This window comes from Mus pahari, chromosome 10, assembly GCF_900095145.1.
Source record: "Mus pahari chromosome 10, PAHARI_EIJ_v1.1, whole genome shotgun sequence".
In the NCBI taxonomy this organism is placed as follows: Eukaryota; Metazoa; Chordata; class Mammalia; order Rodentia; family Muridae; genus Mus; species Mus pahari.
In genome coordinates, this window is record NC_034599.1 from 33,935,487 (window position 1) to 33,962,115 (window position 26,629).

Genomic DNA, 26,629 nt, shown 5'->3' on the forward strand with positions numbered 1-26,629 from the left:
ATTTAAGAGTGAAAACTCTTCCAAGGACCCAGAAAAAGTAATATATAAAATGCCTCATTCTGTTTAATAAAGAAAATATTCTGGATGTGGAAGAAGATGCAGAAAACGTATAAGGGCCTGAGGTAATGGAGAACTCTAAGGAGAACAGTCATTGAATGAATGGGATTGGCTCATATATGAACGTATAGAGACTGTGGCATGGTGCTAGAGCCTGCAAGAGCAACAACAGATGCTGTTCTGTACTGAAACACATAAAGTGGACACATACCACCACCCCTAACTCAGAATTATCTCCTATTGCTAACCACTTGTAAATGAACATTTGATTTTTCTCCAAGAGAGTCTCCGTGGGTAAATAAAGTATGATTAAGGGTAGACTGCATGTTCAAATGTAGATGGCCATGGAAACTGAACTCAGTGGCATCTTTGAGTATTCCTCATCTTAGGCACCCAGGAACTCATGACCATGTGACTGAGCCAGGCAATGCACCTTCTCCCCAGACAGTTTTGTTAGGGATGTTTTAAGTATATATAACCTGCAGTTCATCTGCATGGGCATTATATCTTCCATCTTAGTGTTTTCATCAGACTCTTGAGACTACAACCAGATGTGTCTATGTGTCTGCTTCTTTTGCTTTCTCTTCGGCTCTACTCGGTCTTTATGTTTTGTCTAATTCTGATGTGTTAGTTTTGTTTTATCTTATTTTATTTTATTATTAGCTTTTAAAAGTGTATTTGCATTTAATGAGAGATAAAAAGAGGTTGAATACTTGGGCCCATATGTAACACAAGCACTGTATGCCAAAGAATTTAAATTGCATTTTTGAATCCTCGGCTACACAGAAAATTTCTACCTATAAATAAATAAATAAATAAATAAATAAATAAACAAAACAAAAACAACCAAATATTAGAGAAGGAAATATTGGGAGGAATTCTATGCCTAATTTTGGGGTGACAAACCTCTGAATACATTGCTGAAGGTATTTCATCAAGAGCACAAGTTATCTGGGCTTGAGTCTAGGGACAGCATTCATGTGTCTGACTCAGTCACATGATAATGTGTTCCTGAGTAGCTGAGATCTTGTTTAGTTTCTCCTCAAAATATGTCACCTCTCTCAAGGGCCTAAACAAAGTGTAACATGTGTGTTTGTTTTTGTCTTTTGGCTTTAAGTTACTCAACACCTAACAAAATAAATTCTCTTTTGTATTAAAAAAAATAATAAAATCTCATGAAAACTGCTAAAATGCCATATAACTTAATTTTACATCCTGATAGATGATTTGTGAATAGATAAGAACTTTCTTTTCAGCCATTATCATTACTCTTGGGACAGATGGTAACATGAGACCCAGAAGACTTTTTGGAGGCTGTTCTGAAATGCTTGGGACTACTGGGGATTTATGAACTCATGAGTGTTTTGTACTCCTAATAAATCCCAAGTCTCAGAAGTGTCACATAAAAGCTCCATATCACAGCACACTCATAATTATGGATCTTGGCAAGCTAGAGGTGATCTGCTTTAGGACACTGATTCTTTGTTCCATTATATAATTATTAACAATTCACCCAAGACCAAAATGTTAATTAACCCTTAATACAATGCATATAAGAAAGCAGGAGGCATTTCTGTTAACATCATAATTATCTACTACATGAAAAAGAAACCAAGCAATTTATAAGAACATTTCTTTCTTGCAGTACCTAGGTAAGTGTCCAGTTTCACTTATGACAAAAATATGATATCTCATAGATGGACAGCTGGCATAACATTTTTACTCATATTCAACATTTCATTTTTAGGTGAGTATTTGTTTCAATATTCTCTCCAGAAACTAATATCTCTTTTCATGTCATCTTTTGCTATTACTTTTTCTATGACTTGATCACACATTAGGAAGGAATGATTTACAGTCCAAATTTAACCATCTGTGGTACAAAGAACCGAACTGGGAATCCATGACTATGAGGAATTTGATTTCCTCAAACATTCCTGTAGGATGTATTTACCTGTACTCTGTATCTTATACAGTTACTTATACACATCTTCAAAAGAAAGAAAGCAAGGGAAAAACCAATCTGAAATATATGTCTCTTGGTAGACTGAAATTCCTGCTTACTTGTTTATTTTGAATGAATGGACCTTTTCAGAGCACACCTAGATAGATCATTAATCTATCCACTGTATGTATCTCTCCTTCATTTCCTCCTGGCCCCAGAATCCCTAGACAAATGTGTCTACAATGTCACAATTTCTCCCAGGCCTCCAGATCAGTGCCTGGTACTTCTCGCATCAGTCTGAACTACAAAAGTTAGAAAATTTATAAAATCCAAACATCCTCAAATGTTAATATATTTTCATCACCCACAAGTAGGTAAAGAATTGGGATGAAGAAAAAGTACACAAATTTATAGTCCACATTCTAACCTGGTACATTTTCACGTCTTCACATTGTATGAATATACTCTAGTTTTTAAATGTATGTTGAATATTGATTTTTGGTTTATATATTGAATATTTAGATTCATTCTCATTCTCACTTCAAATTAAAACCCATTAAATGACTGGGCCAAAAATAGCAAACTGATAAGCAATGGAGTCAGCCTTTGAAATGAATATTTATTGATGCTCAAACTATCTACAATGTCTACATAATTTTGTGAAAATTAGATAAAATTCTGAGATAGATTACTCATTGCAGGTATTGTCGTTTGAAGACTTTCTAGAATGAATTCCATTCTGAGGTTGTTCACTTTAAGGAGATCCCAGCTTCTCCTCTTGAACATAATCTAGAATTCCCCTTCTGAGAAGCTTTAAAAACTGGGACTGTTGTTCTTTGACATGTCATAATGAATGTAAAGTACATGAATTCATGATATAATGTGTGAGGAAGGAAGAGGTAGGAAAAGGGGAGATGAAGAAGAAGAGAGGATAGGAAGAGGGTAACCATTATCTCCACCCATCATTTCTTAATGGAAAAAATAATTGTCCTCTGGCAACACACGCTGCAACCTAAAATGACTCCATGACAAAGGCACTTCACGCTTGAAAATGGTGGACTAATTAGACTGTCTTTTTTCTTTAGGAAATATGCATAGCACAAGCTTTTATTTGTACAGATTAAACATTAACCATGGACATACACTACTAGATGAGTCAAGTTTATCCTAATGCATTTTTCTATCATGTTAAATAGTAAATACTTCTGTCTTGTAATTATTGACCATTGTTTTTAGGGCTTTAATAAGTAATGGCATTTTAGCTTATGTTGAGTACAGTAAGTGACACTTGAGAATGGTTGAATAGGAGGAAAATCTCCTTGTCAACCTTGGAATCAACAACAGTAGCACAGGAGGCTCTCTTTCATCACAGCACAGTGGAGGAATATCTGTGTTTCAGCCTTTATCAAGTTAGAATTGATCCATGTGTGGGGTGATTATCCTGGTTAGGAAGTGTCTTTCATGGTGTGTTTGAGTGACTCAATGGGATTTAGTCCTGTACATCTCCACCTTCCCTCTAGCTGGATATTTAAACAAACATACATACAAACAAAAAACAAAAAAACCTATTTTTTAAGCAATGGGGCAGGGGTGAACTATTCCTTGTTTTGGGATATTTCGAAGGAAACTCAATGGAAAGAAAGTGGAGAAAGAGTGCAAGAGTGCTCCACAAACTTTTACCATTTTAATTCTTGCGTGATTCATATCATTGCGGAAAACTTTTGCTTTGTTCACATAGCTTGATTTGTCTTTTGAGAAAGGGTTTAATAATAGAATCCAGGTTGATACTGTACCATACATAGCAAATAAATGGCCTCAAAGCCACAACAATTTTCTCAGCTCCTTGAGGTGCAGGAACAGACACTGAAAGAATTTTTTCTCATCTTTCAGTAAAAATTGCCTCAGTAGCCAGGCACTGGTGGCACATGCTTTTAATCGCAGCACTTGGAAGGCAGAGTTTGGTGCATTTCTTAGTTCAATGCCAGCCTGGTCCACAGAGTTAGTTCCAGGGCAACCAGGGCTACACAGAGAAACCTGGTCTCAATAAACCAAAACCAAAATAAAACCAAACAAACAAAAATTTCTCTGTAGGGAAAAAGAAATTGCCCCCTTAGAGCAAAATTTCTATTTTGCTTCTGGATACATGAGTCAAGTCTTTTTTAATGAGTATGAAAGCATTTTATCTTGTGATCAGAATTAACACCTAACAGGGAGACAAATCTGAAGGAGATACATTAGATGTTCATGGACAGGAGATGAAAATAATATATTGGTACTTCATAAATTTCTCTTTAAAGCTTTTTTTTCATTCAGCAAAGGTGCATTGGACTTCCAAAATGTAATTTATTTTCATATGAGAACAGGTATGTTCATATTGGTGCTAGCATAAATTAAATAATTGTTTTCCATTTCCACAGAAATTATCAAATAATGGCCACTGGGAATCATTCTGCAGCAGTTGTGTTTGTCTTGGTGGGATTAACACAGCAGCCTGAGCTCCTGCTGCCCCTCTTCATTCTGTTCCTGGGCATCTATGTGGTGACAGCAGTGGGGAACCTGGGCATGATCTTGCTCATCACAGTCAGCCCACTACTGCACACTCCCATGTACTATTTCCTTAGCAGCTTATCTTTTGTGGATCTCTGCTATTCCACTGTCATTACACCCAAAATGCTGGTGAACTTTCTTGGGAAGAAAAATGTGATTGTCTACTCAGAGTGCATGGCCCAGCTCTTTTTCTTTATAATCTTCGTGGTGGCTGAGGGTTACCTCCTGACTGCCATGGCATATGATCGCTACGTGGCTATCTGTAGACCATTGCTGTATAATGTGATCATGTCCTCCAGACTTTGCTCATTGCTAGTGTTGGTTGCCTTCATCCTAGGCCTTTCATCTTCTGTGGTACACACAAGTGCTATGATGAATCTGAGCTTCTGTAAATCCCATATCATAAGCCATTATTTCTGTGATGTTCTTCCCCTGCTCAATCTCTCCTGTTCTAACACACATCTCAATGAGCTTCTAGTATTTATCATTGGAGGGTTCAACACCTTGGTGCCTACCCTAGCTGTTGCTATCTCCTATGTGTTCATCTTCTGCAGCATCCTTCACATCAAGTCATCAAAGGGCAGGTCCAAAGCCTTTGGAACCTGCAGCTCTCATCTCATGGCTGTGGGGATTTTCTTTGGGTCTATCACCTTCATGTACTTCAAGCCTTCGTCCAGTAACTCTCTGGAGCAAGAGAAGGTGTCTTCTGTGTTCTATACCACGGTGATCCCCATGCTCAACCCATTAATATATAGTTTGAGGAACAATGATGTGAAGAAAGCATTGGGGAGATTCTTTGTAGTTAGATAGTCTTACTGTTGGCAAATGATACATGGAAAAAGAAATTTTTCTAATGATAATATATTCTATATATTAATTTTTTTATCTTTGAAAATATACAACATACTCTCTCTGGTACTGAGATTAATTTCTGACTATCCTGTGTTTTCAACAAGCTCTATATCACAGTGCTACATCCAGTATATATCTTCTCAAAAGTGCTTTACCATGAATCATTGATATAGTTTTCCAGTGAAATAGAAAATGATTTTGTAAAGCAGTTATTAGTATTTTTGACAGAAAAACTGATCTTTCTGTTATAAGTGAAGTGATAATTCAGATTTTTCCCTGTCTTGACTCTTGTCTTCCTAATATTCATATTTGTTTGCTGAAATCTTTATATAGTTCAGCAGGAAGGAGTGTGTTCCCTTGAACCCTTCCCACCATCCATGAATAAGTGTAAGTGCTGCTTCCTTATAATTAGGTAGAGCTTCTTTAATTCAGGATGACAGTGACTGTGTCATATTCACATGATATAATCTTACTGCCTTCCTATCTATTTTCTAGCTCTTACTTTTCCTCCTTCCCCCTCATCTGCAATGCTTTTGGATACTTAAAGGGGATAGTAATATAAATGATTGTCTTAGGGTTCAGGCCTTATGTATCACTTATTCTCAGTATCTTAGGTAGCTTTGGGTGTTTATTTACCACTGTTCAGTGTAAATGGAAACGTTTCTTTTTAGTGTTGAGAATAGCTTTTGCTTAAGGGTATAAACATAAATATTTATAAGGTAGTTTGAAATTGTATCTATTTGGAGAACTGTTAATATTAATTTTCATCATAGAGCTGATGTATATATGAGTGATGGAATTTGTGATTTGGAGAGCAACTGTCTTTAACTGTATCACCATAGTGCTCAGGACACTACAAAGCATATTTCTAATTGCAAGGACACAGATGCTTATGGCAATAACCAGGGGAAATGAACATGTATAGACAATGTGAAAAGACATTAATAGGGAAAGGGGGAGTAGACAAGCAAAGGAAAGAGAAGAGAGAGGTTGGAGTTAAAAAGATTCAAATTGCAAAATGCATGACACACATGTATGAAACTGTTAAAATACAAATTTTTATTTTTTCAAAAGAAAACTTGCAATGTTTTGCAAGAAGTACTGGGAGTGCTCACTAATATTGAATGAGCATTAGCATGAAAGTGGGCTGCCAATGCATTCATTAAGGCGTCAGCGCACAAGATAAATGCACAAGAAAATTAAGAGAAACACAGAAATAAGAGTTGAAGAAATGATTGGCAGCTTTTGTTGTGATCATAAAAAGTGAAAGAGCTATAAGAATATGTTCTGGCAGGGTGTGGGGGAGGTGGATGCCCCAGCGGGCCCTTGCCAAGGCACCCCCTTCCCCTGAAGGACCAGACACACACCTGTATAGTATAGAATAGAGTTTATTTATGGCATGGAGAGGGGAGTTAAGAGAGTAGCAGAGGCAGAAAAAGGTAGATAAGGAGAGAGGAGAGAAGTAGAGGCTGGTCATGTCCATGTAGAGGGGGATAGGGAATGGAGAGGGAAGGGGAGCAAAGGGCCAAGAGGCAAGGGAGAGAAGCAGGAGTAAGAGAGAGAGAGGAGGGGAAAAGCAGCCCCTTTTATAGTGCCAGGCCTACCTGGCCATTGCCAGGTAACTGTTGGGAGGAGCATACCTTACTGTTGCCAAGTAACTGTAGAGGTGGAGTTCAGACAGAATACCAACAGCTTCAGACTGCAAATTCTGCTCAATGTGATTAAACAATATTTTTGTATTCAGAGCATTTATAATCCTTGGTTTGCTTTTGGTACTGACTTTCCTGAGTCAGTAACTCCTTATACTAAGACAAGGCCAAAGAAACTTGTACCCACCCCATCTTGTTTTATTATTATTAAGTATAAATTTTTGCTCAATTAACTGTGATATAAGAAATTCCCTGGGAGTATAAGAATGAGGGAAAAAAGGGAAACAGTTATTTTTAATTACAGACAACATAATAACTTACTCCCAAATCCCTGGAGAATCAATGATAAAACTAACTTGAAAATTCAGTAATATATTGAGAGATAAATTAACATGCAGAATTCAGTAGTAAATATAACTAGCTATAAGACATAAATCTCAAAGTAAAGCAAAGAGGTTATGACAGAACTTATGTGCATACACTAAACAAAAAGAATAAAAAATTTATCTGAAGAAAATTCTCAAATACTCTCAAGATATGCAAATGTAAACTTGAATAAGTGAAAACATAATACTCAAATAAAATGACTCAACATTTAAAGACACTATTTTTCACAGTTTACAAATTTGACAAAAAAACTAACAAAATGCCCATAGTAATTTTTACTCTTCTATATATTTTTTTTAATTTAAAGAAATATCATCATATACAACTTTATCTAGATATATTAGAAGTACATGAAATGACACATATTTAAGAAGCACAAACTTTAATTTGACACATTTATAAATTTGGAACTATTGCTGCAATTAAAATGACATATATCTAGTTATTTTTACTGAAAGTTCTTTTGACCTCTACCCATAGACAGTTACTTATTTTCAAATTTTCACAGTGGAGTGGTGATTGGCATTTCTATCATTTCTGGTAAATAAATACTTTATATGTATGTATTTAGCCTTTCTTTATGAAAAAGTAGTCATTTAAATATGTATCAGTGAACCCATTTTTATTATTTAGTACACTGCTGAATGGACATATGGCAGTGTATTCATGTAGTTATTGAAGAACACATGGTATTTTAGTCTATTACAAATAAATGCTATCAGTCTCATAATGTTAATATGAAATATATATATATACATACATGTACATGTATGTGTGTGTGTGTGTGACTTAAACAAAAACAAGTTGAAACACTTGTACATTACCTTTAATGAATTCTTAGTTGTTCATGAAACTGCCAATTTGCTTCTGAATGAGATAAATTTTAAACGTTTAACACTTACTGGTTTGAGTTACATTTGGCCTATTTTAAAGGCAAAAAACCTGATTTCATTTATTTTAATTTTATCCATTCTAATGTGTGCATATTTTGTGTTTTTATTTGCTTTCCTCAGTGATTAAAAAGTAAAAAAGTGGTTTCATGTACTTATAGTTCATATTTCATATTACAAGTTCTGTTTACATAGATAAAACTTACTAATAATGCAAAAAGATAGTAGTTTAATCACTGAACCTACTCATGTCAGTGGAAATATTAGTTATTGATATGATTTGCTTAGATTAAAGTTAACTATGATTTATTCTCCTGCATTATCAGTAAATATACTACCAATAAAATTGATGATTGTTTTATGTTAAAAATGTGTGTTATTATTAATGTAAAAATTTTAATAGGCATTGTTATTCTTACAAACATTAGGTGGAATGTAGGTGCTTGAGGAATGCACCAAATAAAGCATCTAGGTTTAAGAATTTATGTCACACATCCTTCATCTCTATTTCAAAGAAAAAATTATCTAGAATTTTAAACATATTTGAAGGAAAATTGTTATTGTAATACCAATTACTGGGTATGATCAGATTCACCACAATGAGGAAAATGTAGAAACAGAAAAACAGAACACTGAGAATCCTCTCAAGACCCTTTGTGTGCATGATTGCCAGCAGGATGAACTGAGTTGACACCGAGACATTCATCATAGCTCTGTGACAGGCTCATAAATGTGACAGAGAAAATAAAATTAATCACTTCCTTTATATACTAAATATGCTATGATCTTTGTATGCTTTTAGATAGAATCAGCTCTTGCTGTAGCACTTTTTTCAGAGAACATTTTACTTCTTTATTTCTCAGTCTACAGATCAAAAGATTCAGCATAGGGGAGTGCCAGGAACCATGGCCTCAGACATGGCCTTGTGGATAATTTCTAGCTTACATAAACAATCCTGAGAGAACATTCGTGGTCATAACAGTAAGAATGTTTATGGGAAAAGANGACATTGTGACCGTTGGTTCCAGGAGCTGAAGATTGCCACCTGACCTTCAGGGAGGCCCTGGGCTCTTCCCCCCTCCCTTGGAGCCTCCTCTTGCTTATGCTTATATTGCCACTCCTGAATAAAGTTTTCAGAGCTTGATCTGCATGATTGACTTGCTCTCATTCTTCCTGTCTCTTGTCCCTCCCACTCTCTCTCTCTCTCCTGCCCTGGGTCCTCACTGATTCTCCCTCCAGGTCGGGGGTGGGGCGAACTGGTGCCAGCCTGTGGCTCTGGGTATGGGGACTGAGAGAGACCACTCTTCACATTGAGCCACAGCTTCATCAGGAAGTGAGTGAAGGTTCTCACTGAGTCGGGCACTTAGTCAAGAGGTGAATGAAGACTCATTGAACCTCTGCTTTGTCAAAAAGTGAGTGAAGTCTCGCATGGAACCGCTGCCTCTTCAGGAGATGACTGAAGGTTCGTATTGGACAACTGCCTCATCAGGAGGTGAGTGAAGGTCCACATTGGACCACTGCCTCATCAGGGGGTGAGTGAAGGTCTGCATAGAACCACAGCTTTGTCAAAAAGTGAGTGAAGGTTTGCAGTGAACCACCACCTCTTCAGGAGTTGAGTGAGGGTTTGCACTGGATCGCCACTTCATTAGGAAGTGAGTGAAGATCCGCACAGAGACTGCCACAGTGTCACCCGCACTGGGAGACAGATCTGAAAAAGGTGGGAAGAGTGGCTAGACTATGTGACAAGCATTAAGTAAATATGAATTGTTTTTAAAGGGATCTCAAGGAATCCCTCAAGACATGAGGAATATGGGTTAAGAAAATTTGTTCACAGCCAAGAGCTGCTCCAGGTGGGAGGAATAGGATTTAAAATAATATAAAATAAATAAAAAGAGTAAAAAACAAAACTACAAAAACAAAATAACAGGTGTTAGAAAAAGTTTTTTAGCTCAAGCACATTTATGTTGTTCTTAATTCCCAGAAGTAGGTATGGTAAATATATAAATGAAAAAATTTGACAAGTTGAGGAGTAATTAGGAAAGTTAGAAAATCAGGGCACTAGGGAGCAACTATCAGAAGTTACCACTGTGACGCCTTTCCTTTCTCTGGCAGAATTCCCAGAAAAACGATATAAAGAATTAGATTTTAAACATGAGAGAGAGAATAAGTTTCAGAAAAGCAGTTATTCTGTGTTTGGGACCTTTTAGCAAAAGGGGGGAAAAATAGAAATAAGCTATTTCAGAGCTATCCGAGGGACAGGAGGAAATGGGAGACGTCCTACTTCCTCTCTGGCTCCTATGGAGATACTCTTAGTTCTGGTTAGGATATCTGGCTCCCTTTGAGAGAAACTTCTATTCCTTCTCTGTCTACTGTCTGCCCTTGGTGCACCAATTTGTCCATATGTCTGTCAATTTTTGTTTGTTTTTGTTTTGTTGTTTGAATGATTGTTGTTCTGTGTTTCATGTTGAAAAAAATGATTAAAACTTCATCTGCTGGCTGTCCATCCTTTGACTTAGTTTAACTTGTTTAAAAAGCAGTCTCAAATTGTACTGCAGATACTGGTAAGTTACACTGCACTGTGGCTGGGATTCAAGTACAGCTGAACTTTCTAATAATTTTAAAGAGCCAATGAAAAAATATCAATGGATAGTTCTTTCTCAAGGCATGGCTAACAGTCCTACATCATGTCAAAAATTTGTGGCACAAGCCATTCAGCCTAATAGACAGCAATAACCAATAATATACATTATACATTGCATGCATATCTTATTATCTGGGAATGATCCACAGAACTTGCTTCTATGTTATAGAAATTTACAACAGGCATTATCTGATAAAGGATTACAAATAGCTCCAGAAAAAGTGCAAATTCAAGATGCTTATAATTATTTAGGTTTTAGGCTTACAGATAAAGCTGTTTTTCCTTAGAGTGTAATTATATTTAAGGACAATTAAAAAAAAACTTTAAATGATTTTCAAAAGCTGTTAGCTGATATTACTTAGCTTTGTCCTTATTTAAATCTTGCTACTGGAGAATTAAAACCCTTATTTGATATTCTTAGGGGGAGTGCGGATCCTACCTCTCCTTGAGTTTTAACTTTAGAAGGGTTGCTGCCCTTACAAGTAGAAAGAGCTACTGAAAAACAATTTGTTATTTACATAGACTATTCTTTGCTTTTACATTTGTTGATTTCTAATAGGACTCATATACCTACAGGACCTTTTGAGGTCAATTGCCTCAGTCTGTGGAACTTGTCACATAGATCCACTTGAGGTGGTATGGCACAAAACACCATTCTTACTTGAAAAAAACCTTTTTATATTGGTCATATAAGAGCTCATTCTGATCTTCACGGACATTTAGTTGTAGGCAATGATTGTATCGACAAAGATTTGATGGGAGAAGCTTTAGTTTCAGATCATATTGTTTTGGCCATATGTGGTCACAATATAATTAATCTTTCTAGTCATACCTTAAGGCTCCTATATAATATCACTAAGGACCAAGCTAGAATGATTTTAAAGCAATGTCTTGACTGTCTTACATTGTCTCAAGTTCATCACTTAGGGGTTAATCCACAAGGCTTTATGCCCAATCATATTTGGCAAGTAAATATAATTCATTATTCAGAATTTGGAAAATTGAAATATATACATGTTTGTATTGACACTTGTTCAGGACTGATTTTTGCTTCTCTACATATGGGAGAAGCTTCTAGAAATGTAATTGATTTTGCGTAAAGGCTTTTACTGCTATGGGATTGCCTAAAATCAAGACAGATAATGGCCCTGCTTATATTGGAAACAACTTTATACAATTTTTGTAAGGAATTTGGAATTGAACATAAAACTGGAATTTCTTTTAATCCATGGGACAAGGAATTGTTGAATGTGTGCATTGCTCACTGAAAAATTGGCTTTTGAAAACTAAAAAGGGGTAATCATATCCCCGTACACCACCACAAAAATTTTAAAATTTCAATGCTAAGGAACTCTCTGAGTGTGGGGAAAAGGGCATGTTTTTGTTTTTTCTGCAGGATGCTGAAGGAGCATTTAGTTGCCGGAGTGGGTAATGAGACATGCTGATGCTGGGACAAAGAATAATGCTGAACATGAGTTTGTAGAGTGTCCTTACAATTATGATAGAGAAGTTTTATTGGGCCTTTGTCCCTGATCCTCCCTTTATTACATCCAGCAGTATGGGAAGGCCTAAAAGTTGTGGTAATGGTAAACAACACTAAGTTGATGGATATACCTGCTGGATTCAGCAATAGAGAAATTAATTACTAAAGATTTAGAACTAAAGCCTCCATATACCATTGTGGGAGGCACAGCTACAGGCACTTCTGTCCTAGTTTTGCAAGGAAAGAATTATAACATAAATAACGAATTGTTGTGTCTTCCCATGACCCTAGTACCTTAGTTGACCTTGCTAACTCCTGCAGAGTATTTGAGCTGGAATAGCCCCTCAGATATTAGAATCAAGAAAGATGTTTTCCTCCCTGTAGTGGTCAGTGTCTCCTTGGTAAACTCTTTTGTGGCTGCCATTTGGTTGGAGGAACTTTAACCCATTCTTTTCTTACCACTGCCAAATTATCTCAACAATTTGCATTGGCAAGAAGCCTCCATTGAGTCATTAGCTTCTTTAGAGAGACGATTAACTTAATTTGCCCAAGTTGCCTTACAGAATCGAAGAGCACTTGATTTGCTGACTGCTGAGAAAGGTGGCACCTGTCTCTTTCTGCAAGAAGAATGTTGCTTTTATCTAAATGAATCAGAAATAGTGGAAATGTGAATACAACAGTTACATTAACTTAAGTTGGAACTCCAGAAAAAAACAGTTTACAGTTGCTGCTGATAATTGGTGGAAGTCCTCTATGTACACCCTCTTGATGCCCCTCCTTGGACCGTTAATAAGCACTTTATTATTAGTAACTTTGGTGCCTTTCATTTTTAACAGAATTACTGGTTTTATAAAGCAGCAGATTGATTCCTTGGCATCCTTGCAGATTTATTACCATAGACTTGATTTGGCTGACAGAGGCCTTGCTGAACCTGAGGTTGATAATTCTACTTCAGGAGCTGCATAGGATTCAGATCTGTGCATACTGGTTCTTGATAAAATAAATCCAGTATGGGCACCAGTGTGGGTTGCGGGGCTAAGCACCACAGGGGAAGGTCTCACAAGGACCATCTCTGAATTCCCTGTGACACAAACCTGGTTTGCTAGGAGGTTGGTATCTGTTTTCAACCTTATCCTAAGGATCTTTCTAAGGCTCTGCTTCCTCTCTCGAAAAGATACCAAGAGCCATGACTTTGGGTCGTGGTGGTACCCATGGGAGGAATCAGGTCAATGATCCCCCCACTGGTAAACGCCCACTCATCCAACGATGAGATGACTATTGACCACCCCAGTTATGTGGGGCCTTATTGAAAATAACTAAAAGGGAGGAGATGCTGGGAGCCATGGCCTCAGCCATGGCCTTGTGGATATTTTCTAGCTTACATAAACAAGTAGTCATAGTAATAACAATGTTTATGGGAAAAGAGGACATTGTGACCGTTGGTTCCAGAGCTGAAGATTGCCACCTAACGTTCAGAGAGCCCCTGGGCTCTTCCCCCCTCCCTTGGAGCCTCATCTTGTGCTTATATTGCCACTCCTGAGTAAAGTTTTAAGAGCTTGATCAGTATGATTGACTTGCTCTCACTCTTCGTATCTCTTGTCCCTCCCACTCTCTCTCTCTCTCCCTCTCCTGCCCTGGGTCCCCACTGATTCTCCCTGCAGGTTGGGGTGTAGGACCCCCTTTCAGGGACTCCCACTCGAGTCTCGGGAAATGGCCCACCCCAGGAAATGTGAGAGACCATCTTGATGCAAACACACGAGGTAGTTAAATGGCAGACCTCTGGGCCAATATGTATCTCACGCAGGAGACAGAGGAATTGACCACAAGGCTCGAAAGCTAGGGCTTTTTATAGAGAGATGGTTGGGGACTAGGGGGAATTGGTGCAGTTTCACCCGATTGGCTCATTTGAACATCAGCAAAAATAATTACATATCAGCAGAATAGTGTGCGCAAGTCAGGATGTCAGGAATCCTGAGGGGCGGATGCTTATCTAGGTCAGTGGAACATCTGGTTAACATATAACTTCAAGAGGGCAATGGGCAGAAGAAGGTTCCAGGCTAGATGGCTGGTGACTCAGCCAAGATAGCTCAGACAAGTTTCTGCATTCTTCCTTTATCTTTATGGCCAGTCAGTCCCAGGAATGTTTTAACAACAGGCCTGCCTGGACATGCCCGGGCCTGTTCCACTATGTTCTCAGCCTCAGGCTTCTAAGCTCACAAACTTTTTCTTTGGACTATTTGACATAAGTTACATGAATCACAGGCCTTAAATTTCATCTTAAATTTCATTTTCCTTCAGGGGAAAGGGGAGAACAGATAATTAATGATTAGAACATCTCCATTTAGTCAGGGACTGAGTGTGAGCTGGACATATATGAGAACCACTGGTATAAAGGTAAGGAGAATGTCAGTTATGTAGTCACTGTCAGTGGAAGTAAGTTTATGCTGGCCCTCAGCTAAGCAGATCAAAAGAATGAAGCATAGAGTTCAGTTGTAGGAGGTGAGGATGAGGAGGGAGCAGATGAGTATCATGAGGTCCACACTGGTGATCTCTACCATTTCCAGGGCTGATATCTCTGTTCAAGGAATGTTTAGCATCACAGGGATGCCACAGACTAATTTGTATTGGGTTTCCTATCTGTGGGGAACGGGTTTCTGGTTGCAGGTAAACAAGTGTCAGAAGAATTGACAGACAGACGCGGACTCAAGGGAGAGCTGAATCTGAATGTATTTTGTCCAAACGAACACCAGACTTTTAACTCAGAAGAAAACCAAGAAATCCAGGCAGACACATCCACCAAGTTACATTGATACAAAACTAAAAGAATGCGTACATAAAAATGTGGGAACCAGTCTGAGTTTACCACTGAGAATAGGAATAATCCTTAATTAAAAAGATCAGCTAAACACAGGAGCCAGCTGAATGCTCTGATGCAATGCTAGTCTATTGTTAAACCTACCACCAGAGGTTCTTTAGTAAATACCTGATTATGCTATTCCTCTGGGCCTAGTGAAAAAACCTGCACAAGGGGAATTTCCTTCCACTAACCCTTTCCTGTGATAAGCCATCTATTCCCTACACTGTTGTATATTCCTGTGTTTGGGTATGACTCAGCTATTGTCCTAAGTAATTATTATGCAGACTAGCCCTGAGCTTTTCTAGCTCTGTTTTTTTGTAATGTCTAATTTGTTTCACTGTCTCTACTAGAAGTGAATTTGAATGTTACTGAATAGGTAACATTCTTACTGAGTTCCAAGCTCAGGGTCTGCTTCAAGGATTTTCTAGGAACCATTGGAACACTGGGGAGGCTTAGCTATATGTCAAAATCAATCCTTAAAGGCACTTATGATAAAACAATACTGAAGCAGAGCACACAGATCCAAACACCAGACAAACGTGGGGACAGGTTTTGAGTATACGGGCTATGGGAATGCCAAGGTTCCAGGAGGCTGTTTCCATGAAAATCTTTGCCTCTTGACTGCTTCTAGACTTTTAGGCCTACCAAGCAGACTGCACTGGAGTGGACATAGCCCAGGGATACCACAGTAATAATATTCTAAGTCAATGGGACCAGTAGAGCAACTGTATGGTAAAATTTGGCAGGATGATTAGCAGAATATATCTGTAATATGATGCCGCCAAAGCAAGGATTGCACACAATTTGTGGTTCATGATTACTGAGTATCTTAGAGAGTGGCATATGAAAATCAAACAGTCATAGGACATCACTGTGTACAGGAAACATTCAGTACAACCCAAGAAATTATAGAACTGCCATATATGGCTGTGTGGGAGATGGCTCTGGTGTTTCTTTTTCCTTTTTCTTTTTTTTAAAATTATTTTCTTTATTTACATTTCAAATGCTATCCCGAAAATTCCCTATACCCCCCACCCCTGCTCCCCTACCCACTCACTCCCACTACTTGGCACAGGCCTTCCCTTGTGCTGGGTCATATAAAGTTTGCAAGACCAAGGGGCCTCTCTTCCCAGTGATGGCTGATTAGGCCATCTTCTGCTACATATGCAGCTAGGTTCTGGTGTTGCTTGAGAGGTAGAACAGCACCTTGAAAGGGCTAACAGAAGTGAAAACTATGTCACACATTGACAGCAGATGCAAGTAAAAGTAAATGGGTTTATGATGTTGAGTGGAGAAGATAATTGCAATGAATATTATCAGGTTCCCCATTATGGGGAAAATGTAGAAACGAAAATACAGAACACTGAGCATCCTCTCTTTTTTCTTTTAATTTTTTATTATATATTTTCTTCATTTACATTTCAAATGTTATCCCCAAAGTCCCCTATATCCTNCCCCTGCCCTGTTCCCCAAGCCACCCACTCTTGCTACCTGGCCCTGGCATTCCCCTGTATCGGGGCATATGATCTTTGCAAGACCAAGGGCCTCTCCTCCCATCGATGGCTGACTAGCAAGACCTCTGTGTGCAAGATTGCCAGCAGGATGAACTGAGTTGCCACTGAGACATTCATCATAGCTTTGAGAATAGCTGACTTCAAACTACAACACAGGCCTCCAAAATGCAAGTATTGAAATCAAACTAAGAATTTCTCTCATGAGTATGTTGTCTTTATGCCAAATACCTTTATGTTACAGAAGCAGATGTATATTGAGAAGAAAAACAAAACCATAAAGGCAGTAAAAGTTTATTGGTATAATTGACTTTTTTTGTTATTTGTTTCTTGTTTATTTGTTTTGTTTTGCTGAGTTGTACCAAACTCTGACCTTGATTTGGATTTATCTACATTGACTTTGATTGCCAAAGAATGTAATTAAGTTTTTAGGTAGAAAACTATTTATTTATTAAAGACTTTGCTCACAAATTGATAGCAGATTAAGAAAAGAAGATAAAGTCCTAAAAAAGACTCCATTCATAAGAGAATGTCTACTTTTTTCTTTTATTTGCTCTCTGGTTCAGTATGGAAGGTGAACTAAAATTATGGTTTTGACACTTTGTGAGTGGAGCTCCTGTCATAACTAGGACCTCAAGGCAGAGCATACCAACTGGTTAACCAATACCAAATCTTGAAAAGAAATATATAAGTAATATTATACAGACTTATCAGGTTGTATTTAGAAATATGCATGTATTTAACAACAAATAATGAATTTGAAAAAGAGCAAGGAGAAGATGTATGAAAGGCTTGGTCTAATTATAATCTCAAAAATAGAAGATGTAAAATAAATCATTGGGTTGTATCATGAGTGTTCAGAATAATCAAACTTCAATACATAATTTAACCCATGTTTTCACTGAGGAACCAATGAAATAGACCAATATCTATAGAAAATGAATAGAAAAGTTATATTCTTCAATTCCCTTTCCAATAATTCCTTTCTTTCTTTTTTTCTCTGTTTCTGTTTCTTTCTAGTTGTGCCCCTTACAATTATTAAAAGTGTATGAAGAACATAAGAAACTAAACTCATAGATAAAGTTTTTGGAAAGAGGATAATTACACAGCTCCCTGCTCTCTTTGTGTGTGTGTGTGTGTGTGTGTGTGTGTGTGTGTGTGTTGGTGGAATGTATGTTGCTATAGGCAAGGAAATTATAGAATCAAAGCCAGACTTACTTTAGATATTAAGTATGTACATTAAATGTAAGGATCGTTACAGAAATATGCAAAACTCAAATCACTTGTCTCATGTTTAGCTTTCCATGGGACCCTTGGAAACAAACTAATGTAGGACATTGCAGGGGCTTTACAGGAAGTTCTAGAAGCATTTTCTAGGAAAGGAATAGGGAGGAATTGACTAGTATCAGTGATTGACTGATACTAGATATTTTATTTAATATAAGAAAGCAACATAAGTCAATACTGTCTAGTAATTTTCAACACAATTCAGAATATAAGTAACACATGAAGTGTATTGAGTACAATATACAAATCAAGTAAAAAAATCAGTTAATTCCTAAATATTATCTAAGAAATAATGCAGATATTATTTTTTATATTAAAGCATAGTATTACATCAAGGTACAGAAATGAAGATCTGAAATTTCTGGTAAGATATACTTCCTTAAAAAAAAGACACATAGTAATAATAAAAAAAATTTAAAAAAGACACATAGACTATGAAAATTAAGTAGATCAAATATTTTTATTGAAACTATGATGAATTCTTAACAAACTGATTCATTTAATATGAAATTGGGATTATTAACCATCATAGCAAAGGACATAAAACTGAAAGTGAGAGGATATGACGAAGAACAAAACAATTTTCCTATTTGTAAATAAGTCTCAAAGAACTCTCAGAAAAGACTCTAGAAATAAATAGCAAAATTTGAAGAACAGTAAGATATGATAGTATTAAAAGAGCATGGAGAAAATATGTTCCAATTCTTTAAATAAACAAATGAAAAAAGGTATTAAAATTAAATAGTTCGAGGTATAACAATGATGCATATGCACTTTAAGACAGTATTTCTCAACCCATGGGTCATGACCCCTTTGAGAATTGTACATCAAATATCCTACATGTCAGATATTTACATAATACCAGCAAATTTACAGTTATCAACATATATAATTTTATATTTTGGAGATTCACAATATGAGGAAATGTATTAAAGGGTTGCAAGATTAGAAAGTATGAGAACTACTGCTTTAAGATATAGAGATGGCCAGTCAGTTGGCTTGTGGGGTAAAGACACTTGTTCTCTAGACATAGGTTTTGGATTCAATCTACAGAAATCAGATACCAGACAGAGAAAATTCAAGTTGTCCTCCAAAGTCCACATGTACACATTACATTCATGTTACTACACACATCACATATACATATATGCACACACACAGACACACTGCAAATGCAGAGACAAAACAGAAATATAGATACATTAACCCTTCATTTGAATTGTTTTGCAAAGAAACTCTACTTTCTTATTCCCATACTAAGAAACCAAAAGTGTACATTTTTGGCACACTTTAACCAAATTTTTATAGAAAATTTTCACAAAAGAAATAATACTTTCATGGATTGGAAAATAAAATTTGGTAAGAAATTTCCTTTTTAAACTATGTAATCAATACAATAACAATATGAAACTTATTACAATGTTTAATGATAACAAATATACCAAATCACAAGTGCTGGTGATTAGCCTAGCATCCAGGTGGACTGAGGGAGGAAATAATGGATAGTATTTGTGGTTGTGTGGGCAAAAGTTGTAGCTGAGGGGTTTACAAGTAGTTTAATTTTAGTAAGTTTTCTTTTTCTTTAACTCTTTGTTATTCCATGCACCAAACCACTGACTTCTGGTAATTTGACTCTGGCTGTTAGCAGCAAGGAATTGAGAAAATAAGTTAACTACTTGGACACCTTGTTCTTATGCTCTCATGCCCCTTGCTGATCAGGCAAGAGGTTCAGAGGTCTTTATCTCTGTGAGCCAGGAAGGAAAGAAAGCAAAGGAGAATTCAAGAACACACATAATCTTGCATGAACATAAACACTTTGGCCAGGCCCAACAGCCTGTCTCTACAATTCCATAAGAGTTCATGCCTACTTACATAATATACAAATGCCTACAGAGTTAGCCCCTGCCTATAGACCCTTTTGGGCAACCCGATCAGCTAACAGCCCCACCCTACCTTTTCTGACTCCTTGACTAGGAGAATAACTCCACCTTCCTTGGACGAGTTCTGATGACTAGATCCAGCTGAAAGTACAAGAAATCGGGAGTTAAAGCAGCTCAGTTCAGCATGTCTGGCGAAGAAACTCACCAAGGCTGTATATTCTGTACAACAGAAATCTCAAAACAAAATTGTAGTATCATCAAGATAAATTTTTGTTTGATTTTATGGAATCCAGTTCTCTGTGGGTCTCCCTCTATCAAATCTGATTCATATTACTCTGGAAGGTATATAGACACTAATCACCCTTTCTAAAAACACAAAGACAAAACCTTACTCCCAAATCAGCATATCCTTGAGCCAGGAACCAGAAAAACCTTTATTTTGACCTCTCTCCCAGGAAAATAATATAAACACAAAAGTCAAAATCACACCAATTTGGAAAGTCACAACAACCAAAACAAATGAAGTAAGCTAAAATACTGTATGTGCCTATTCTTAGGCCTTTTCTATTTGCCAAGCAGGATAAGAGCTCAAGATTCCCAAGGAGCTCATGTTAGACAGAATTTAGTATCCCGTGAGGCATATTAGAGCAAACTATCTTCATACCATCTACTGTTCGGCTCTCTGCCTGGAATCACAGGTATTAATTTTATTATTACCTGTTATAATCTCTATGTGTTGAGCTCTCTACCTGGAGTTACAGACATTTATTAATTAATACCTGTTATAGCAGGACATTATCACTGTCCTCTCTTTTTGGAGGTAGTGACTAATTTCTCTATAGTAGTTCCAAATTGTGAGCAAAAATCCCCATGCGATTCATACAAAATCTCTATATAAATCTTTTCTAAAAGCAAATAGTCCAAATTTTATAAATTCACAGTTCATTCTATCTCTGCCCTAAGAAGTAGGCAACTTCCACCCTTCTCCTGACTCAGAACAGCCTGCAACTCCCCACAGCAGGAGACCTCAGAGCCTGCTTTGTATCAATTCCTCTGCTTGTGTCCATGTGACTGGTCTCATGGTTAGATACCACAATACCCAATAACCTAGCAAAATCAAAACACTTGATGCTTATTTTTAACTGTTCATATTTGTATAACAATAAATTCTCAATTCACAACATGCCCACACAATAATTTCAGAGACAATTGATAGTGATATAAGCTGCCCACATAGATTAGACAAGTTACCCCAATTATTCTATCCCTGTATGATAATATATATATATATATATATATATATATATATATATATATATATATATATATGGCTATTTAAAGCCATGCTGAATCTGAATTATCCTGTTAGTCTTCCATATTGCTTCTTTCTTTTTACCTGGCTCTACTCTCACTATCTCTGTCTCTGCCATTCTTTGCTCCTCCTCCCTGTTCCTTGTCCAATCACAGGACTCCTTTTGTACTAATATTAAAATTAATTGGACAGGAAAAATACTGCCACACAACTTCAGAAAATTTTCAATCACTATGGATGGAGAAAACAAGATTACCCATGACAAAACCAAATTAAGCAATATGTTTCTACAAATCCATCCCCATAGAGTGTATTAGAAAGGAAGATCCAATATAAGGAGGGTAACTACACCAAGTAAACAGAGAAATAAGTAACTCCACAGCACCAAATACAAAAGAAGAGTAACACCACACACACACACACACACACACACACACAACCAATGTCAATATTAAAATTACAGGAACTAGCAATCATTGGCCAATAATATCTTCCAATATCTATGGTGTCAGTTAAAAGCACAGGCTAATAGAGTAGATGCATAAAACAAGATCCATAATTCTGCTGCATATAACAAACACCTCAGCAACAAAGATAGACATTACATCACAGTAAAGAGCAGGGAAAGATTTTAAGGCAAATGAACACAAATATCATAGGGAGTAGCCATTCTAATATCTAATAATATAGACTTTCAACTGAAAGTAATCAAAAGACAAACAGAACAATACTTTACACTCATCTAAGGAAAAATCTACTACTAGTAAATTACTATAGCTTAATAAACACATTCAGCAAAGTGGTGCTGAATACAAAATTAACTAAAAGAGGTCAGTAGCCCTCCTTTATACAAGCGATAAATAGGCTGAGAAAGGAATTAGGTAAACAATACCCTTTTCAAATAGCCACAAATAATATGAAATTTATTTCTGTAACTCTAACTAAGCAAATGAAAGACCTATATGATTAAAACATCAAGTCTTTGGTGAAAGAAATTGAAGATATCAGAAGATGAAAGTATCTCTCATGATCATTGATTGGTAGCATTAACACAGTATAAATGGCCATCTTACCAATGCTAATCTACATATTCAGCACAATTCCCATCAAAATGCCAACACAATTTTTTTTAAGAATCTTGAAAGAAAAATTCTCAACTTCATATGAAAAAACAAACAAACAAATGCAGGATAGCTAAAATAATCCTGTAAAATAAGAGAATTGTTTTTTTTTTTGTTTTGTTTTGTTTTTTTTGTTTTTTTTTGAGACAGGGTTTCTCCGTGTAGCCCTGACTGTCCTGTAACTCACTTTGTAGACCAGGCTGCCCTTGAACTCAGAAATCTGTCTGCCTCTGCCTCCCAAGTGCTAGGATTAAAGGCATGTGCTACGACACCTGGCTTATAAGAGAAATTTTTAATAAATGACCATCCCTGACTTCAAGCTCTACTATAGAATAATAGTAATAAAAACTACAAGGTATTTGTATAGAAACAGACAGGTTGATGACTGGAATGGAATCAAAGACCTAGAAATAAACCCACACACCTATGACAACTTCATTTTTGACAGAGATACCAAAACCGTATAATAGAATTGGCAGTGCAATTTCAATAAATGGTACTGGTCTAACTGGATCTCTGCATAGAGAAGAATGCAAATAGATCCATATTTAACATCCAGCCTAAATACCCAAGTCCAAGTAATTAAAAGAAACGCAGACAAGAACAGATACACTAAATCTAATGTAACAAAAGTTGGGGAATAGCCTTGAACTCATTAATACAGGAAAAAACTTCTAGAACAAAACACCACTGGCTTAGGCACTAAGATCAACAATTAATAAATGGGACTTCATGAAAATGAAAAGTTTTTGTAAGTCAAAGGTCACTTTCAGTAGGACAAAATGATAACCTTGGGATTGGGAAAAATCTTCATCAACCCTGCAGAGGCCTGCTGTATAAAACATATAAAGAACTCAAGAAGTTAACCTAGCACAACCCAACTAAAAAATGGTGTACAGAACTAAGCTGAGAATTCTCAATGGAGGCCTCTCTAATGGCCAAAAGAAACATAAAGGAGTGTTCAATGTCCTTAGAAATCAAGGAAGTGAAAATCGAAACAACTATAAGATTCCATCACACACCCTTCAAAATGGCTAAGATCAAAAACTCAAGAGACAATATATACTGTGAAGTTGTTGAGCAAGGGGATACTCCTAAATTGCTGGTAGTATAACTTGTATACAACTCTGGAAATCAATTGGCAATGTCTCAGAAAATTGGGATTACTTCTATCTCAAGATTCAGACATTCAAGTCCTGGGCATATACCCAAAAGTTGTTCCTCTATCCCAGAAAGACACTTGTACAACTATGTTCATAGAAGCTACGTTTGTAATAACCAGAAACGTGAAACAACCTAGATGTCCCTTAAATGAAAAATTGTTAATGACTGTGCAGTTTATTTATACAGTGGAATACTACTCAGCTATTAAAAAGAAGGACATCATGAATATTGCAGGCAAATGGATGAAAATAGACATTAACTTCCTTAGTGACCCACAGCAGATGTAGTGACCCACAGCCAAACATCAGATTCAGCTAGGTGAGTTTTGTGGAAGAGTTGGGGAGAAGGATTGAGGGTATCGAAGAGAATAGGGATCCCACAGGAAGAACAAGAGAGTAACTAATCTGGATCCTTGTTAGCCACTAGAAACTAAACTACTAACCAAAGAAGCATGAACTGGACCTTATCATCCTCCCTCCCTACACATGTATAGCAGGTATGCACCTTGGTCTTTATATGGGTCCACCAACAACTTGAGCTGTATTGTGGGACTGCCCACGAATTTGTTGCCTGGCTGTATGCAACTGTTTGAATTTAGTCTGTTTCCCATTATGGCTCAAAATTATGTCAACTGACCAAGATTGTACATTTTTCATGCGTATGTGAGCCTCCATCATCGAATACTAGAGACGCCTGTCTGAGTACTTATGCTCTCTGCTTTCCTAATATTTGAAATGATAATAATGTAAATATTGACAATGTCATGTCTTTATTTTTAAAAGCAATTTATAAACCAGATAATTAACATTTATAAAATACCATAGCAGTTCTGGCAATGAATTTCATCTAGTAGACAAAGGCTTTGAGACTGAACCTTATCAATAGTGAAACTTAAGAAGAAAGCATACTAAAATCTTCTGAAATGTTATTTCCATTAGACACAGTTGCCGCCTCTAAAAATAACACACAAAAAAAGATCTCTTTAGCACAGCTAAAAACACTCCAAATCTGTTCCCCAGTCTTTCTCGCTCTCTTTTTACCACTGTCTACTGTTCTTTTGGCTGTTGAGGCTTCAAGTCAGGAGAGAGATGTAAGTCTCTCAAGGTAACTCTATACGTCAGTGATGAAGTTCCAGTGTCAATGAGACAGTCTGCCTGCTGCTGATGACCCTCAAGTGTACAACTTGAGTGGAATGTAAGGAAATTTTATAACATACTTTGTCTCGCTGAGAAATAATAACCTGTACCTTTAACTCTAGAATTCTAATGAGGAGTATTCACTCAGACATTCCTGCCTGATACAAGGTTAGCAAAGTAGGTAGTCACACCTGTGTGAAGGAGGAATGGAATCCTCTTCTTTTGAGTCTGTGATTTATAGGAAATTGAATGCATTCCTACAAAAGTAAGTACTTGCTATGTTTTCATATATAAGAGAAAGTAGGTAAGTGGTTTTTGTTCTTGAGAGAAAACAGTGCTAATTTTCAGGCCTGAATGGATCATTGAATGCCGTTTCAAGTTCTCGTTATTGATAGAATGAGACCATGTTAATATCTGTATTCTATGTTTCACAAAATGAAATAAGCTGTATAGGAATTATAATATTTAAATATGAATTTCTGAAATGTTCTTTAGCATTTTCATGTAAGAATGGCACTTTACATTAGGACTTTCTTCAGAGAAGTGTTTCATTATTCATTAAGATATAGATCAGAGGATTCAGCATGAGCATAACCAAGTCGGCTGCATATAAACAAGGGTTTGATGTTGGTATTAGGTATGTGAGGACCTCTGGCTCAAAGAAAATCAGGATGATGGTGAGGTGGGCATTGCAGGTAGAAAAAAATTTATGTCTATTATTAGAAGAACTATTCTTCAGAACAGTATAGATTGTATAGCTATAGGAGGTGAGGATAGTTAAATAGCAACTTATAGGCTTGAGGCTCACATTAATGAACCCCATCTTTCCTGAGCTGATGTATCTACACTAGCCATCTTGAATAGCACTAGCCTATCTCAGAATAAGTCACCTCATAGAGGCACAGTAGTGAAACTGAAAGATTGGAGTGTTTATTGCTTGAAAACATGCAAAAAATTGCAGTCTATAGTTCATAATTATTGTGTAACTTAGAGTGTGATATAGCGTTCCTAAGTAGTCCTAGGTCATCAATGCGTCTGTGAAACACTCAATGCAACCCAGGAAATGTGGATGTCTTGGATATTTCCCAAGGTAATACAGCATCATGGGAGTGCCCTCACAGAAGGGAAAAATATGTCACATAGTCACAACTGATATAGGAAAACCAAAGTACTTGGGAATCTGAAGCCTAGTGGAGCAAACTATTGTGAGGAATATGAAGAGGATCCCTATGAGGGCAAAGATGTAGAAAGAAAAAAAAACTGAACAAAGAAAATTATCTCTAGAGTACTCTGTATGTGGCGTGCCTATCAGGATAAACTGAGTCACAACTGATAGAGTCCTCATAGTTTTGAGAATATTTGACTTCAAACCAGATCACAAACCTTTTTGTCAAACTCAGTTGTTTTCTGGTAGAAATGTGTTTTAATTTTTTCCAAAATTAATCTTTTCCTATGGAGCAGTTGCATATAAAACATAAAGACAATAAAGTTTTAGATTATATTTTGAAATTTGGTTCTATTCAAAAGTTAGATTAAGGTTAGTGCACTTGTATTTCTGAGAGGTTACAATAAAAATTTTAGATAAGAGACAAAATAATGTTTCTAAGAACTATAAAGAAAGCAGACATAATAAAATATGAAAGTAACTCTTACAGAAGTATCTGCTTCTGCTATTTGTTTTGTTTTTAGATGAATGCATTCATACCAGCTTTGGCTAGTAATTACTGGTGGAATTAATACCCTAGAAACTACACTGGTTGTCATGATCTCTTATTCTTTCATCTAAAATAGCATTCTTCCTATATACTCTACTGAAGGACAGTCCAAAGCCTTCGACAACTGTAGCTTCTACATTATTTGCTGTTGCCATCTTATTTGGGCCTATAATGTCCATGTATGCTAAGCTACTT

The 26,629-nt window shown here is 36.7% G+C and overlaps 2 protein-coding genes across 2 annotated transcripts in view; both read left to right on the top strand.

The window, feature by feature from the left end:
• Window positions 1-3,126, top strand: part of LOC110328322 (olfactory receptor 8D2-like) — a 5,071-nt gene extending 1,945 nt beyond the window's left edge. Inside the window, exon 2 of the mRNA XM_021207776.1 lies at window positions 3,088-3,126. Coding sequence (XP_021063435.1) covers window positions 3,088-3,126 — 39 coding nt within the window. The remainder of the gene's footprint in view (window positions 1-3,087) is intronic.
• Window positions 3,127-4,402: 1,276 nt separating this feature from the next.
• On the top strand, window positions 4,403-5,359 carry LOC110328312 (olfactory receptor 8D1-like). Its single transcript, XM_021207771.1, has one exon. It carries the CDS (start codon window positions 4,433-4,435, stop codon window positions 5,357-5,359), a length of 927 nt encoding a protein of 308 aa, XP_021063430.1. The 5' UTR covers window positions 4,403-4,432.
• Window positions 5,360-26,629: the final 21,270 nt, after the last annotated feature.